This window comes from Blennius ocellaris (genome assembly GCF_963422515.1).
Source record: "Blennius ocellaris genome assembly, chromosome: 17".
NCBI lineage: Eukaryota > Metazoa > Chordata > Actinopteri > Blenniiformes > Blenniidae > Blennius > Blennius ocellaris.
Genome location: NC_137666.1, coordinates 21710622 through 21726931, shown reverse-complemented (window position 1 = coordinate 21726931; position 16310 = coordinate 21710622). Strand labels below are relative to the sequence as shown.

Here is a 16310-nt window from a genome sequence, read left to right as displayed (position 1 = left end):
CACCACTGAGGAACTATGTAAACAGAAAAGATTCTGGTTAAAGAAACTCCTGACCAAACTGAGGAAGGAAAGGAGAGGGAAGACTCCTTCCTGAAATACAAAAACAACATGGCTCTTATTCTGAAGGTGGTTTTCTCTCATTGGTGGTGGTTCACTGTCCTGCTCTTCTTCTCTCTTCTCATGGAGACTCTCAGGGTGGCTACGCTTAATATGAACGGAGGGAGAGACAGAGAAAGGAGAGCACTAATATCGGAGTGCAAAGACAAGAAAATTGATGTCCTCCTCCTCCAGGAGACGCACAGCTCCCTTGATAATGAAAGAGACTGGCTCCTGGGCTGGAGAGGGGAAACCGTCTTCAGTCATGGCACTAATTTCAGTGCAGGAGTCGCAGTGCTGTTCTCACCCCACCTGTGTCCTGCAGACATTTCCTCCTGCGAGGTGGAGCAGGGCAGGGCTCAGGTGGTGCAGGCAAAAATAAGAGGAACCGAGTTCACATTCATTAACATCTATGCCCATAACACCGGGGCCAACCGTGTTCGACTCTTTCACAAACTAAACAATAAACTAAAACAACTTAACAGCAGCTCTTTTACAATCATAGGAGGAGACTGGAACTGCACCACCCATCCAGACTCTGACAGGAACACACAGGAACCACACCCACCATCAGCGTCCGCCCTTTCCACCTTCCTAACTGAAAACGACCTCTTAGACACCTGGAGGACCTTCACCCCTCAGTCAGGCAGTACACCTGGGTAAAGGCCACAGACAGCAGGGTCAGTGCAGCCGGACTGGACCGGATCTACATCAACAAAACACTTAATAACTGTCTGGCACAGTCCACCATCACACCTGTAGGTTTCTCTGACCACCACCTCCTTGTCACAGACGTCTCTTTAAAAACACGCCCACAGCCACCTCCATATTGGACCTTTACCTCCAGTTCACTCAGGACAATTTCTCCTGTCAGGCTTTTGCCGTCTTCTGGACCCAGTGGAGAGAGAGGAAACTGGACTTTGTGAGTTTGGCCAAATGGTGGGAGGTAGGAAAAACACAAATTAAACTATTTTGCGAGCAGTACACTGCTCACAGAACACAAACACAAAAAATCATCTCCATCAGTAGATGGAGATGATTTTTTAGAACGGGAAATTAGTCCATGGAAGAGCAAATCATTAAAGGGACTGACGCAATAAAACTTTACATGACAGGAAGAAAGCGCTAAACACTTTCCTCCCATCAGAAAGCAAAAGGGGCTCTACAAAAAAACCAGATCACCCTCAATTAAAGAAAATTGATGCACCAACCCGCTACTTCTTCAATTAGAGAAAAAACCCAGGAAAACAATATGATGACACCTCAAACACAACAATGGAACAGTAACATCAGGACCTGCTGGAGATGAGAAAGCTGGCCATCAGGTTCTACTCAGACCTGTTCAGCGCAGAGACATGTGACCTGGTGACGTGGATCCAGAGGGGTCCAGGAAGGAGGAGTCCACCTGGAGGGTCCTCTCGACATCACTGGAGTCCAGTATCTTCTTTGAGGAGATGTCCACGGCGCTTCAGCAGCTTAGCCGTGGACAGTCTCCCGGGATCAGAGGATCAATGAGGTAGGGTTTAGACAGGCCCAGGTTTAGGAGTTTACCTGGGGAAAACCTGTTCCTAGTTTTTAACTCTGAGTCGACCGGTCCCTGTGATAAGAAGTGGGATAAGGCAGGCTGTCCTGTCGGATGCTATACAGCAGGGGTGTCAACTCAGATCCTGGAGGGCCGAAGCTCTGCATGTTTTCCACGTCTCCTCCCCTGAATGTCCTGATGGTTCATCACCACATTCAGCACAAAGCCAGATAACGAGCTGCTCATTGCAATCAGCTGTGTGGAAGCAGGGAGACGTGCAAATCGTGCTGGGCTGCGGCCTCGAGGACCGGGAGTTCGACACATGTGCTATACAGCATCGCCATCGAGCCCCTTTTGGTTCAGCTCAGGAGCAGTCTGCCAGGCCTACCAATCCCAGGAAGTGGGAGAACTGTGGTGCTATCAGCTTATGCTGACGACATAACAGTTTACATTACCCACACGGCAGACATCCAGACCCTGCAGAATAAACTCAATCTATATGAGAAGGTCTCCTCAGCCAAGGTGAACTGGGCCAAGTGTGAGGGGCTCCTTCTGGGGAAGTGGAACAATCAGCAGCCAACTTTACCTGCTGGGCTGCAGTGGAGCACTGAGGGAATGAAGTGTCTTGGCATCTTTCTTGAACCAATGACTTCCAAAAGAAGAACTGGGAAGGTTTGGCAGAGAGATTCAGTGCCCGATTGTCTCGATGGACCTGGGTCCAGCCTCAGCTGTCTTACAGGGGAGGACTTTGGTTGCTAACAACCAGGCTGCTTCGATGCTCTGGCATCGGTTCACTGTGCTGGAACCTCCTGCAGCCCTGATAAAGGACATACAGACCAGACTAGTGAACTTCTTCTGGGGCGGAGCTCACAGGACCAGAGCCTCTGTCCTGTACCTTCCTCTGGCTGAGGGAGGTCAAGGGTTAATCGACCTCCAGAGCCGGCTGCAGACCCTCCGTCTCCTGACTGCACAGTGCTACCTGTACCACCAGGAACAGACCTGGACACAAACAGCATCTGTGCTGCTGGGAAAAATCAGGAACTTCAATTACAACAAACATCTGTTCCTCCTGAACCTGGCCGAAGTAGATCTGTCAAACACATCAGTCCTTTTACCAGTCAGTCCTGAGAGCCTCGAAAACTGTGTTCAATGCCCGGAGAGACCCGTCCCAGGTGCTTGGAAACATAAGAGAGGAGCCACTGTTCCATAACCCCATGCTCCAGGTCAGGCTACTTCAATCCTTGACCATACAGAGGGCCTTAACATCAGCAGGTCTGACCAAGCTGGGTGACCTGGTGGGACAGTGGAAGACTGGCAGCCAGGTTGAGTCAAGAGACCAGGCTGAAATCACAAAGACTGGTGGAAAAACTGCTGGAGGAGGTGATAAGAGCTTTGCCTGGTTCCTTCCGGGAGGCCCTGGGGAAGGAAGCATCATCCCACCAAACAGCCACAGATTTTACTTTCCCACAGCTGTCCATCAGTGCTGCAGGTCAGTCAGCAGGAGGTGGACAATCGACGTCTGCTCTCCTTCGCTACACCAAAACTCCCTGACTTTTCTGACCTGAAGAAGAAGGACCTCTACACCATCACAGTGAAGGTCAGTAACTGTGTGTCGGTGACTGGTATCCTGGAGTCCTGGTGGTCTGGGACGTTGGCACCAGGGTCCTCACCCAGAGGCAGCTGGAGGTCCCTGTACAAAGCCCCCATTGAGGAATGCACTGCGGATCTCCAGTGTAGGGTGGTACATGGGGCCATGGCCACAAACAGACATGTGTCACGACTCAATCCCCAAACGAACAGTCGATGTGTTTTCTGCCCAGCCGGGGAAACCCTGGATCACCTCTGCTGCACTGTCAGAGACTGAGCTCCCTCTTTGCTCTGCTGCAGCAGTGGTTGACCAAATTAAACCATGCTTTCCACAGTACCCTCTTCATATTTGAATCAGAATCAGAATCATCCTTATTGTCATTGTAACAGGTACAATGAAATTGCATAGGAAGTTTGGGGGAAAGAAGGACAACATGAGGTGAGGAGAGGAGGGGGCGAAAAAGGCAGATTACAGACTGTGCTCTAAGGAGCACAGTCTGTAATTGGGGGGGGGGGGGGGGGGGGGGGGGGGGGGAATCCACCTCAGGCACATTTAGCATCAACACAGACAGCTTACAACATATTTCTCGAGACAGCACTTAGGATATGTGAAGGGTAGTTTTGCAGCCCGCCGCTAGGAGGAGGTGTTTCGGCGCGCAGCCATGTCTCCTCCCACAGCTCTGCTTGGAGTTGGGGAGGGGGGGCGCAGCAAAGGCGGTGAAAGGTACTGGTGAATTCCAGTGGGCCAAATTATCATGGAAGGGAAGGAGGGAGGAGGGGAGGAAGTTCCACACACATCCAGGAGAGTTTAACACGAAACACCAGCCTTGGCAACTGGGTATCTGGGAATCCAAAATGTAGATTAGGTTTGTTTTCGTCCAGGTGATTCAGCTTTATCTTTCAACCTTGAGTGTCTCTGGTCTCCATGCTGCTCCAATTGTGGCAAGATTTTAGCTTCCCAATCGAGTTTCGAACATCCTGCAAGATGGTTCCAATTTCGCGTAAACGTTCAAGAGTCATGACTTGCGTACTCTTGAGTTCGTTTATCACATGAGTGTGAGCGTTCAAAGCTCGGCACAATCCCTCAGTGACGATAGGCAGCCTTCCCAATGCAGCTGCCCGCGTCTTCTCAACTTTGCGATAGATCAGAAATCCGCCAGCCCCAATCAGCAGCATACCTGCTATCATTAATCCCAATATGTAGAGGTCCTCCACATCCTCCATGGAAAGAATGGCCAAACACAGGGACCTCCAGGAACCCAGGAATCCAGCATGTATCCGGCCGCAAACGTCCCATCGGGACATGCGGGCTCTCCTTTGCCTGGTCGTCGTGTCGTGAAAATTTGGTCGATCGCATTGAGAGACCAGTTGGTCAATTCCATGGTTACGGTTAAATTCGGATGGGGGTGTGAAGAGAGGCTCTTGTTAGATCTGACACAAGACAGTACAAGATGGGAGCAGCAAGCAGGGAACATGAGGGAGGAGAGGAGAGAAGAGAGAAGCGTCCGCCTTCGCCGAGAGCCGGAAGATTTGGACCAAAGTACTCTGCAGGCCAACGCAGAAACATCTGTCTGGTCAATTTCCTGATAGGACAGGCAAAAATGGGAATCTGGTTATCTCGGCGCAACAGAAGCCAGGGGGCAGGGTCTGATGATGCTCTGCAGGTTTTTCAGAGGCCTGGTGGCTGCGCGACTCAGGGTGGAGTTCACTTTCTACAAAATGGTGTCCAATCTGAGAGAGTTTGTTTCTGTTTGGACTGTCGGTGATGTTCTGTGTGCCATAGAGCAGGAAGAACTACTGCTGCACTTCGAGTGTGTGTGTGTACTTTTTCATTGCATGTATATAAGTATTAATTTTTTTACTTTCAATTCCTATCCTTTGTATGAGTTTTAAAAAACAAAAACAAAATCCAACTGAAAAGATAAAAAAATGAGAAAATAAAGGACTGTTTTAAAGCTCTCTCTCTCTCTCTCTCTCTCTCTCTCTCTCTCTCTCTCTCTCTCTCTCTCTCTCTCTCTCTCTCTCTCTCTCTCTCTCCTCTCTCTCCTCTCTCTCTCTCTCTCTCTCTCTCTCTCTCTCTCTCTCTCTCTCTCTCTCTCTCTCTCTCTCTCTCTCTCTCTCTCTCTCTCTCTCTCTCTCTCTCTCTCTCTCTCTCTCTCTCCAAGTATCAGGAACAAGTGTGTCGCCTCATATAGAGATCAACTCTTCTAGTTTTGAGTCCAAACAGACCAGAATAACCTCCCAGTTCATACTCATCACCTCAGGACGACACCAGCTGCCTCCACCAGATTCATACACTCCGTCACCCAGCTGCCTACACCAGACGGTGTTTTGAAGTTAATCAGCTGCAGGTGTGCAGCAGCAGCTGGAAGCTAAATGTTTCCCATGTGGGTCCAGACCTATAGAGTCTGTAGCATGTGGTGAAGTCGGAGTGTTTATGAACTCATAAAAGCTCTTTAACTGACAGTAAACACCACTTTCACCACAACAAAATCATAAAAGCGCGTGTTAAGTGTATTTTGGAGCCTTACATCGATCACGTTGAAGTCCACGAAGCCGGGGATCCTCTCGTCTTTGCAGACGACGCCGGCGTCTTCGTCGTGGGTGCAGTCGCTGTTGCCCCCAGCCCCGAGACTTGCACAGCTCAATGCTCTTCTCGCCGCCGCTGCACAGGACGTTGTCCAGCCAGATTTTTACCTGCGCAGCAGCAGACAGTCAGTCAGGTGGCCTGAAGGGAGCGTCGAGGCTGAGGAGGTGACGTGAATATCTAGGGTGAGATCGGGTGTGAAGGGTGGAGAATACACTCCCGATCGTCTCAGGTCCTCCTTCACTGTTTTTGAAATGTGCAAGATTCCAAAAATGCGATTAACATTGGAGCAGAAGTCCTGAGAGAGAACGTTTATGGCTGCTTATCAAGATGGAACTTGTAAGAACTGACTGGTGAGCTGAGGGAGGATAGACATTCTGTTCACACTGGGCGACAGGAGATGGCGCCGATATGAACGGAGAGTGAGGTTTCTGTAAAGGGGGAGGGGCGATGGAAGCCCCGCCTCCAAAGTCTCTTCCAGAGTGCTTCCTAATAGCCCCCTCCTAAATCCTTTCCTATCCACTTTTCCTTAATCCCCCGGATGATGTCACAGGCTTAAGGAAAGGTGTTTGGAGACTCCCTAAAAGAATTAAGGAAAGGTGTTAGGAGGCTTCCTAAAGGAATTAAGGAAAGGTGTAGGGCAAGCATGAGCTGGTATCCTTTGGTAAAGGAAGCATCAGTGTTTCCTAAGCTAAAGGAGGTTCTAAAGGAAGCATCAGTGTTTCCTAAGCTAAAGGAGGTTCTAAAGGAAGCATCAGTGTTTCCTAGGCCAAAGGAGGCTCTAAAGGAAGCATCAGTGTTTCCTAGGCTAAAGGAGGCTCTCAAGGATGCATCAGTGTTTCCTAGGCTAAAGGAGGCTCTCAAGGAAGCATTGAGCCTCCTTTCCTTAGCTTAGTGAGAATTCCAACCCTCCTTATCATGACCACCACTTAAACCCTTCTGGGGTTAAGGAGAAGTGGCTAGGAAAGGATATAGGAGGGACTATTAGGAGAGAGGAGGGATTGTTAGGAGGTAGGAGGGACTATTAGGAGATAGGAGGGACTATTAGGAGACAAGAGGCACTAGTAGGATATAGGAGGCACTAGTAGGATATAGGAGGCACTACTAGGAGATAGGATGGACTATTAGGAGACAAGAGGGACAAGTGGGAGACAAGAGGGACAAGTGGGAGACAAGAGGGACAATTAGGAGACAAGAGGGACAAGTAGGAGACAGGAGGCACTAGTAGGAGACAGGAGGCACTAGTAGGAGACAGGAGGCACTAGTATGAGATAGGAGGGACAGCGAATAAACTCACCTCACCAGGACAAATGACATCAATAAAAACTACGTGAAGATATGAACCACCGAAAATCACGCCCAGTGAATAACTCCAGTGTGTTGAAGTGTGAAGGTTTGATTGAGTTCAACAAATTCAGTCACCTTATTGGGAGCAGAACTGCACAATAAAGTGTTTTAGCCCTTTTCAAACATCCTGATCGTGTGCTGACTCAGATGTCGGTAACAAACCAACCCTGAGCCCAGGAAGCGGCAGAAGCTCTCTCACCCAGGCCTTTGCCGTACTTGGCACTGTGCGTCCACCCCGTGGCCTCCACGAAGCCCAGCTGGCGGCAGAGCACGTGGGCATTGGTGATGGAGAAGTCATCATCGCAAATGGTGCCCCACTCCCCCTGGTGGAGCAGCTCCACCCGGCCCTCGTTGTGCTTCCGGGGGTATCCGGCCAGTCGGACCTTCAGCCGCTCCGTCTGGGCCCGGGGGGAAGCCGACGGCGTGGGGGGGCGGCGTGGTGCTGGTTGATGGCGTAGTTTGGGTCAAACAGCATGGTACACACAAACCCAGCAGGAGGCCGAACACCAACGGATGTCTGAGTCCTGATGCCTTCATCGTTTCTGCTGCATGGGAAGGAGGAGAAGACAAGATGGAAACTGATGTACGTTTCAGAAGGAGTTCATGGCGACGCTTCAACCGTCAGCCCAGCGAACAGAACTCAGGATGGAGAGAGCGGTTAACCCAGACAGCACAGGATTTAACCTACAACTATAGAACCATAATTCCGAGATCATGGGCAGTCAGTCCTGGTCTTGGTCCTGGTCCTGGTCCTGGTCCTGGTTCTGGTCCAGCACACCTCAATGAATCGTGATGAAGCTGCAGCTGTCCGACTGGGAGACGAGATTATGGCTCTGCCACTGAGACAAACTGCATGAGGAGCTGGTGACCAGAGTCAGAAACACAGCGAGGTGGAACCAGTGCTGGACGCTGCAGGTTGGAGTGTGTATCGTGTTTTGATGGTTTGATGGAGAGAGTGCGTGAAAGTGTGAAAGTGACAAGTGAAGTGTTAATTAGCTATTTACTTTGAGGGTTTCAATTATCTTGGAAGGAGCAGAAGCTCAATGCAAACTGTGTGACAATTCAGACAAAAACGAACTCAGTAAAAATTTAATTAAATTAAATTAAATTTAAAAAATAAACCCAGTTAAAATAGAATAAATCCATTTAAAATAGAATAAGTGAGAGAAGCAGCAGTCACAGAGGTTCAGTAGCAGAGGGGAACTTTCCTGCTTCACCACATCTCGCTTATTTTCACTTCTATCGTGATTTTCCACTGCGTGAGCCATCCCCAGGACTAGGATTAATCACATTCACACACCAATGGAGGCAAAGCTCCCTCACTTCAACACAGCTGATAGTATTGATCGGCTCGTTATCAGACTTTCTGCAACTTCATCGGGACTCAATCGGGACTGGACCAGGACTATGGAAGTAAAACTGTGCCATCAGATTCTGAATTCGAATTTCTAACTCTGAATTTTTTTACCATCGAAATCAGACTTTGAATTTGAAAAGCTGTCTAAAACATCTAAAAATATTCAGTGTGTAAAAATTCAATGTGTCTAAAAATTCATCTGCAAAAAAAAATTCGGCTGCAAAAAAAATTCGGCTGCAAAAAAAAAATTCGGCTGTAAAAAAAATTCGGCTGCAAAAAAAATTCGGCTGCAAAAAAAATTCGGCTGCAAAACAGCCAGAATATCTGCCATCAGGACGATGCAATCGATACCTGTCTCATTCACCCAACATCCAATCAAGGGAAGCTTTGTTGGTCACGTGACCAGTCCAACACTGGGCAGGAGCGCCCAGGATTTTCAATCAGCCATGGAGGCCAGCGGTAGTGACGGCGCTTCGGTGAGTATTTGCCATTTATGTCTGTAAATCACACATTGCAAATCACCAGAAGTTATGAAGCAACATATGTGGTGAACTTTTAATGATGTGTGAAAATGTTTTCAAAGAAATTACATTTACTTTTTTTTTTAATGTCCATTGAATACTCTAATCTGCGCAGTGCTTGTTATGGCAAAAACATTTTTTAACAAACATAACCAGGTCTTGGCGGTGGTGCTAGAAACACTATTGCAGGGGGAGGGAACCCGTGCTCCGGAGGCATGTGGCTCTTCGGTAACGTCTTCAGTAATGTTTTGGATAATATTGTTTTCAAAGCATGGAGTTATTAGTATGCAGAATGAAACATTTTTGTATACTGCTTGTTTCATGTTACTTTATTACATATTTCAATTAAAATTGTCTCCATTTGTAGGGCCTGGATATTCCTGACATTGACTGGGAAAACAGTGGACTTCCTTATGATGACCGCTCCAGCATCGTTGTTCCACACACAGGATGCCCACTGACTGATGCACAAATGGCAGTTTTAAGAGCTGCAGTTCACCCAAGAGCTGCATCCCAGTGCTTTGGCAGTGACATTTACATTGCTGCTGTTCAATTTTGTGAGCAATTCCTTCATGTCTGAAGGAATTAATCAGAGAATCAGCTCTGAGTTTTGTATGTTGTAGCTTGATAGATAGATAGATATATAGATAGATGACTTTATTAATCCCTGAAGGGAAATTGTTTTGTTGCAGCATTCTGGTTTATAAAATACAATGGAATAGAATATAAAAAGTAGGGAATAAAAATATACAAATATACAAATATAGAAATATAGAAATATAGAATGAGTGTTGTAACAATGTAACAAAGACTTTCAATTGTGTAATATGGAAATAAAATCAGTGTCCACTTTATAAGTTGAATACTTGGAACATTGCATACGTCAAACTAGAGTAAGAAGGGCAAGGAATCTCACAGTGCATGTTCAGAGAATCGGTGGGTTGCTGTTCAACAAATGCAACAATTCAGTCAAGTCTTGGAAGTGGGATCTATGCAGTCAAATTTATTTTAACAATTAACAAACATCAACACTAGTTACTTTGGACAAACAAGAAATTCAACCATTCTCATTTCTTAAATTTGGATTGTATAAATGAAAAACTTATCCAGACATCCAGAGCTCTCAAACATGTAATTTAGGCTTGGAAACATGAACTTTTCACTTTACCTAAATACAGGCCCAATATAGTAACTCACACAAGACCAAATCCCGTATGGCAAGTGGCAATGCATGCCAGGATGTCGTTTTTAAAAGAATTGTAGTCCGCATAATGTCCTGGGATGCACAAGGTCTCAAAGCAGGTGGAGGCCGTGGGGTGTCTGCCACTGATGATGTGGATGGTGAGACTTTGTGGCAGAACCTCCCATCCAGTCCAGAGCTTGACCAGGTCATTTAATTCACTTGCAGCTGCTATAGAGTAGAGTAAAATAGATTATGATCACGTGTACTCTGCGCACACTCAGACATTGGTAGCACGAGGAGGCCTTAAATCTACCATTGGCTATGAACTGTCCTACATAGCTCCACATGCGGCATTTTGCTTGAATTGAGCAATTGTCCTCATCATCACTGTCGTCTTGGGGCCATGTGATCCGCTGAAGAAGAACCTGCATTGAAAAAATAGCATGATAATAACTGATCATTTATCTAGAAACTAGAACTTCAAAGATAGTTTTAAACAACTGAATATTACTGGACTTTAATTGAAGTGACATAGTTTGATTAGCAGAAAAGATGACACTTAAACTGTGGTGTATACATACATTATCAAGACCTAACAACTAAATAAAACATTTCCATCAGCAAACATAAATTCAGATATGCTCATTCAATATGCCTTTAAGATATCATTTTTTGTTCAGGTTTTGTACTTCCTAAAATTATTTATTTAATATCTTAAAAACAAAGGCAGTACAACCCACCACCAATGCAGATTGACACCATTTTTGTTCATAATCATTTTATTATATCTAACAAATTAAAGCTGCACAAACGATACTTTTAATCAGCACAAACCAGGACCAAGGCAGCACAAACCACTTGACTATTTTCACTGATTTTCGCTGGATGGGGTGGGGGGGGGGGGCAGCTCACGTTATGTTTGTTAAAAAATGCTTTTGCCATAACAAGCACTGCGCAGATTAGAGTATTCAATGGACATTTTAAAAAAAATCAAACAGGAGACAATTTAACTATTTTCTGCATGTAAAACATTGCATACAGTAAATTTAATTTCTTTGAAAACATTTTCACACATCATTAAAAGTTCACCACATATGTTGCTTCATAACTTCTGGTGATTTGCAATGTGTGATTTACAGACATAAATGGCAAATACTCACCGAAGCGCCGTCACTACCGCTGGCCTCCATGGCTGATTGAAAATCCTGGGCGCTCCTGCCCAGTGTTGGACTGGTCACGTGACCAACAAAGCTTCCCTTGATTGGATGTTGGGTGAATGAGACAGGTATCGATTGCATCGTCCTGATGGCACAGATATTCTGGCTGTTTTGCAGCCGAATTTTTTTTGCAGCCGAATTTTTTTTGCAGCCGAATTTTTTTTACAGCCGAATTTTTTTTTTGCAGCCGAATTTTTTTTGCAGCCGAATTTTTTTTTGCAGATGAATTTTTAGACACATTGAATTTTTACACACTGAATATTTTTAGATGTTTTAGACAGCTTTTCAAATTCAAAGTCTGATTTCGATGGTAAAAAAATTCAGAGTTAGAAATTCGAATTCAGAATCTGATGGCACAGTTTTACTTCCATACAGGACCAGGACCAGGACCAGTTCTGGCTGCCCCTGGTTGAGGTCCTTTAACAATTCTAATCTTTAAGGACCTGAAGGAGGAAACAGCAGCTCCTGGTAGCAGATGTGAATCAGGTTCTACTGAAACAAGAAATGATGAATAACAAAAACCTTCCTTATATTTTGATCTTCTTCTAATTTAACAATAAACTCGATGTTCACAGATTTATATTATTGGTGTCCACAGGAAGAAGATCTCATGTCGAGCAGAGAAGTTTGAAGTCAGCGATCAAACCTGAGGAGGTCCAACCTTTAAAAACCAAGAAGACATATTATCTGGAAGCAGCTGGAAGCTGGAAAACTGACGTCACCGAGTCTGATCCAAACCATCTGGCTCTGTGTGTGTGTGTGTGTGTGTGTGTGTGTGTGTGTGTGTGTGTGTGTGTGTGTGTGTGTGTGTGTGTCTCGCCTTACGTTGTGGCCTCAGAATGTGAGTTCATGTTTTCCAGAGCGACTGGTTCTAGTCGTTGTCCTGGTTTGGACTTTTTCCTTCAAACTAACATTGTTAAGATAATAATCATACACGACTCACATTGTGGGATTTTAATGAATTTGTTTACGTAACAAAGCATAAAAACATCAGCTTTAAACAACTCATATTGGCATCAACATTATCAGTTTCTCTCAGGATGGGGTTTGACAGGAAAGTTCATATTACGGATGTTAAGTCCACGAATTTGCATTTAAAAAAAGAAATATGAAGCTAAAAGATAGTCTGAAGTTAAAGTGGCAGTTCTTTGTTTTATGGCCTGTATTGACCCTCATCAGTCTGTTCATGTCCAGACAGTCTGTTCTCTGGGTTACACTCATTTATGTTTCCCTGATATTGTGTGATATAATGGTATAGAATGTGATATAATAGTATATAATGGTTTATAAAGTGACATAATGGTTTATAAAGTGATATAATGGTATATAAAGTGATATAATGGTATATAATGTTATATAAAGTAATATAACGGTATATAATAGTATATAAAGTTATATAAAGTGATATAACGGTATATAATAGTATATAAAGTGACATAATGTGCAGAAAACACTGCACAGACCCACTATTGATGTGCAAGAGCCTCCGGCTGGTTCAGGCGTTCCCTCGCAGACAGACACTGCAGTGTGATCTGTTTGTACAGGAACCACACTTCAACTGCTCCTTCCAAAACATGCTGGACACACACACACACACACACACACACACACACACACACACACACACACACACACACACACACACACACACACACACACACACACACACACACACACACACAGTAAGGAAGACTGGCAGAAAATAATCAGAAAATGTCAGATTTATCCACTGAACTACAGAGATTGAATGAAAATACAACAAAAGTTGTATTGATCTAAAGACTTTCAGCTTTCAGCTCTCACTCTGATCAACAAGAACCACTCTGAACCCCCAGAACCACTCAGAACATCCAGAACCACTCTGAACTTCTAGAACCACTCAGAACCTCCAGAACCACTCAGAACCTCCAGAACCACTCCAACTAACTAGAACCACTCCGAACCTCTAGAACCTCTCTAACCAACTAGAACTACTCTGAACCTCCAGAACCACTCTAACCAACTAGAACAGGGTTGGGCAATCCTGGTCCTCGAGGGCCGCAGCCCTGCACGTTTTAGATGTCTCCTCACATCAATACAGCTGACAGCAATTAGTGGCTCCTTGTCAAGCTTTCTGCAGAGCCTCATCATGATAATGCAGGTGTGTTTGAGCAGGGAAACATCTACAACATGCAGGACTGCAGCCCTCGAGGACCAGGATTGCCCACCCCTGAACTAGAACTATTCTGAACCTCCAGAACCACTCCAACCAACGAGAACCACTCTTGACCTCCAGAACTCCTCTGAACCTCCAAAACTCCTCTGAACCTCCAGAACTCCTCTGAACCTCCAGAACTCCTCTGAACCTCCAAAACTCCTCTGAACCTCCAGAACTCCTCTGAACCTCCAGAACTCCTCTGAACCTCCAAAACTCCTCTGAACCTCCAGAACTCCTCTGAACCTCCAGAACTCCTCTGAACCTCCAAAACTCCTCTGAACCTCCAAAACTCCTCTGAACCTCCAGAACTCCTCTGAACCTCCAAAACTACTCTGAACCTCCAAAACTACTCTGAACCTCTAGAACCACTGTAAACGTCCAGAACCATTGAAACAGTTCTGAAGCACCAGAACAGTTCTGAACCAAGCAGGGTCAGAGCAGCAGAATCTGATCTGAGACGCTGAACCAATGTTTCCCGGATCGTGGCTTCCACAGATCCGAGCCGAGAGAAACCAACTAGAGTGAAAGTTCCCAAGCAGCAACAAACACTTCCTGTCTGCCACCGACCTCAGAGGAACTTTAACCTGGATCCCTGGACCAGCAACACGAGCCACATCACAGGGACCGGAAGCGGTTCCAACCTGAGGTACAGGGTCGCAGGCAAGACCTGAGGTTGAGGGAACCAAGAAAACGTTCAGCTTCCCCCGGGTGGTATAGGAGTCCAGAACCTGTCCCCGATCTGGGGGTTTGGGGGGCTCCAGGTGGACAAACAAGGTCCCGAACCATCGTTATAAATACCAAACAAAAGTTAGTATTTGTAAGTTTGGTTTTTGCACTGGTCACCATGTGGATCACTTTGGAGAAAAGAAACGTGTGAAAACATTCCAGAAGGAACTAGAATGTCTGTCTTGGGGCTAGAGAAAGTTTGTTTTGATGGTTTTTCACAGGTTGACTTCAAATGTCAAATTACTTGTGCGACGACTTCTAGTCTATTGTTGACAAGCGCCTTATACGATCTTATCTCACGCTGAACACTGATGAGCTAAAAACGAAAAGGTGGCGATGTGATCGGATGAATGAGTTTCCCTGGAGGAACGACGGCAGATTGAACAGTGACACGACAACACCGCCGCCCTGGGTGATCACTCAGTCATCCTACCAAACCTGTGAGGGCCTCCTCACACACACACACTAACCTCTCAATGTCTCGAACTTCCAGGAACTTTTAAAAAAAAGGTTTGAACGTGTGGGATTTCCGCCGGGTTTAGCGAGGCTGGCAAGTTCTGCTCGCTTCATTCTTCTCGAAGGTTTGACCGTTCACCGTCACATTCAGGAGTTTCAGCCAAACATTAACAGGTTCACCGGGTGCGTTTTCTTCACGTGTTTACTGAAGTCTGAGTAAATACTGCACCGACTCACGACACCACCTTGTGGTAAACGGAGGCATTACAGGGCTCGGTCAGCTTTAAACACGTGGTTGTTTCTGTTGCGAGAAAAATGCACAGTTTTGACAAAAAATAACTGTTAAAGCTAAAAATTCAACAATTATTCAAGTGAAATCACTTGTTGGACAAATATTTTTCCTGTACAGTATTTTCAGTTATACACAGATGATTAAACATGTTGAAGATAGTCGAGTTTTCTGTTCTTCCTGAAGGTAAAATTCCTTAAAGCAGAATCTGACACACACACACACACACACACACACACACACACACACACACACACACACACACACACACACACACACACACACACACACACACACACACACACACACGTTTTTCAGCTCACTATTTATTTTTCCTGCAGCATTCCTCACATGAACTCCGAGGCAGTGGGATTAATAATCCAGGGTTCCGAGGACATTCCTCACGGGGTTTTCACGTGCACCGATTTGAGCTTCAAATAAAAGTTTAAAGTTTCTTTTTAAGGACCAGACAGAGGGTCGGGAGAGAGGTGAACGACTCTCTCACGTGATTCCACTCGGTGATCTTTGGATTATGGACAGTAAAAAGCCAATCAAGGCAGTTCGTTCTTACCTTGGAGCAGAATGGAGGTTAGAACGTTTCCAGTGGAGGAGAAGAGGAGATCTGACTCTCAAACGGACACAAACTGAGATACTTCCAGAAAAAAAAAAGTTCAGAAATACTCGAGTACTCGCGCTAATTGATCATCTCAAAATTACCCGGGTTCAATCTGAGAGCAACAATCTGCTCCAGCAGCGTTACTGGCAGTGACTTGCCAGCTTGCACGGACTCACTGCAGAGCTTCCTCGGGATGGAGGAAGAGGAGGATGAGGAGGGAGGAGGAATGAAGAGAAGGGGGAGGAGGGAGGAGGAGTAGGAGGGATGAAGAGGAGGGAGGGAGGGATAAAGGGAAAGAGGAATGAAGAAAAAGAAGAGGATGATGAGGGAAGGATGGAGGAGGAGGAGGAAGAGGGATGAAGAGGAGGGAAGGAGGAAGAATGAAGAAAAGGAAGAGGATGATGAGGGAGGGATGAAGAGAAGTGGGAGGAGAAAGAGGGATGAAGAGGAGGGAGTGATAAAGAGGAACGGGAAGATGAGGGATGAAGAAGAGGAGGAGGAGGAATGAAGAAGAGGAGGAATGTGAAGGTTTGAGTCTTAGGACCTGTTTATGTTGGTTTTCCTCTGAAACAGTTCTCTCATTCTCTCAACCCCCCCCCACACACACAC

The 16310-nt window shown here is 45.9% G+C and overlaps 1 protein-coding gene across 1 annotated transcript in view; it reads right to left on the bottom strand.

Annotated features, from left to right (window-relative positions):
* loxl3b (lysyl oxidase-like 3b) overlaps window positions 1-15883 on the bottom strand; it is a 37386-nt gene extending 21503 nt beyond the window's left edge. The window contains 6 exon segments of the mRNA XM_080512860.1: window positions 5737-5826; window positions 5828-5899; window positions 5901-5902; window positions 7339-7568; window positions 7570-7681; window positions 15657-15883. Coding sequence (XP_080368986.1) covers window positions 5737-5826; window positions 5828-5899; window positions 5901-5902; window positions 7339-7568; window positions 7570-7676 — 501 coding nt within the window. The 5' untranslated portion in view covers window positions 7677-7681; window positions 15657-15883.
* Between the last annotated feature and the right edge of the window lie 427 nt (window positions 15884-16310).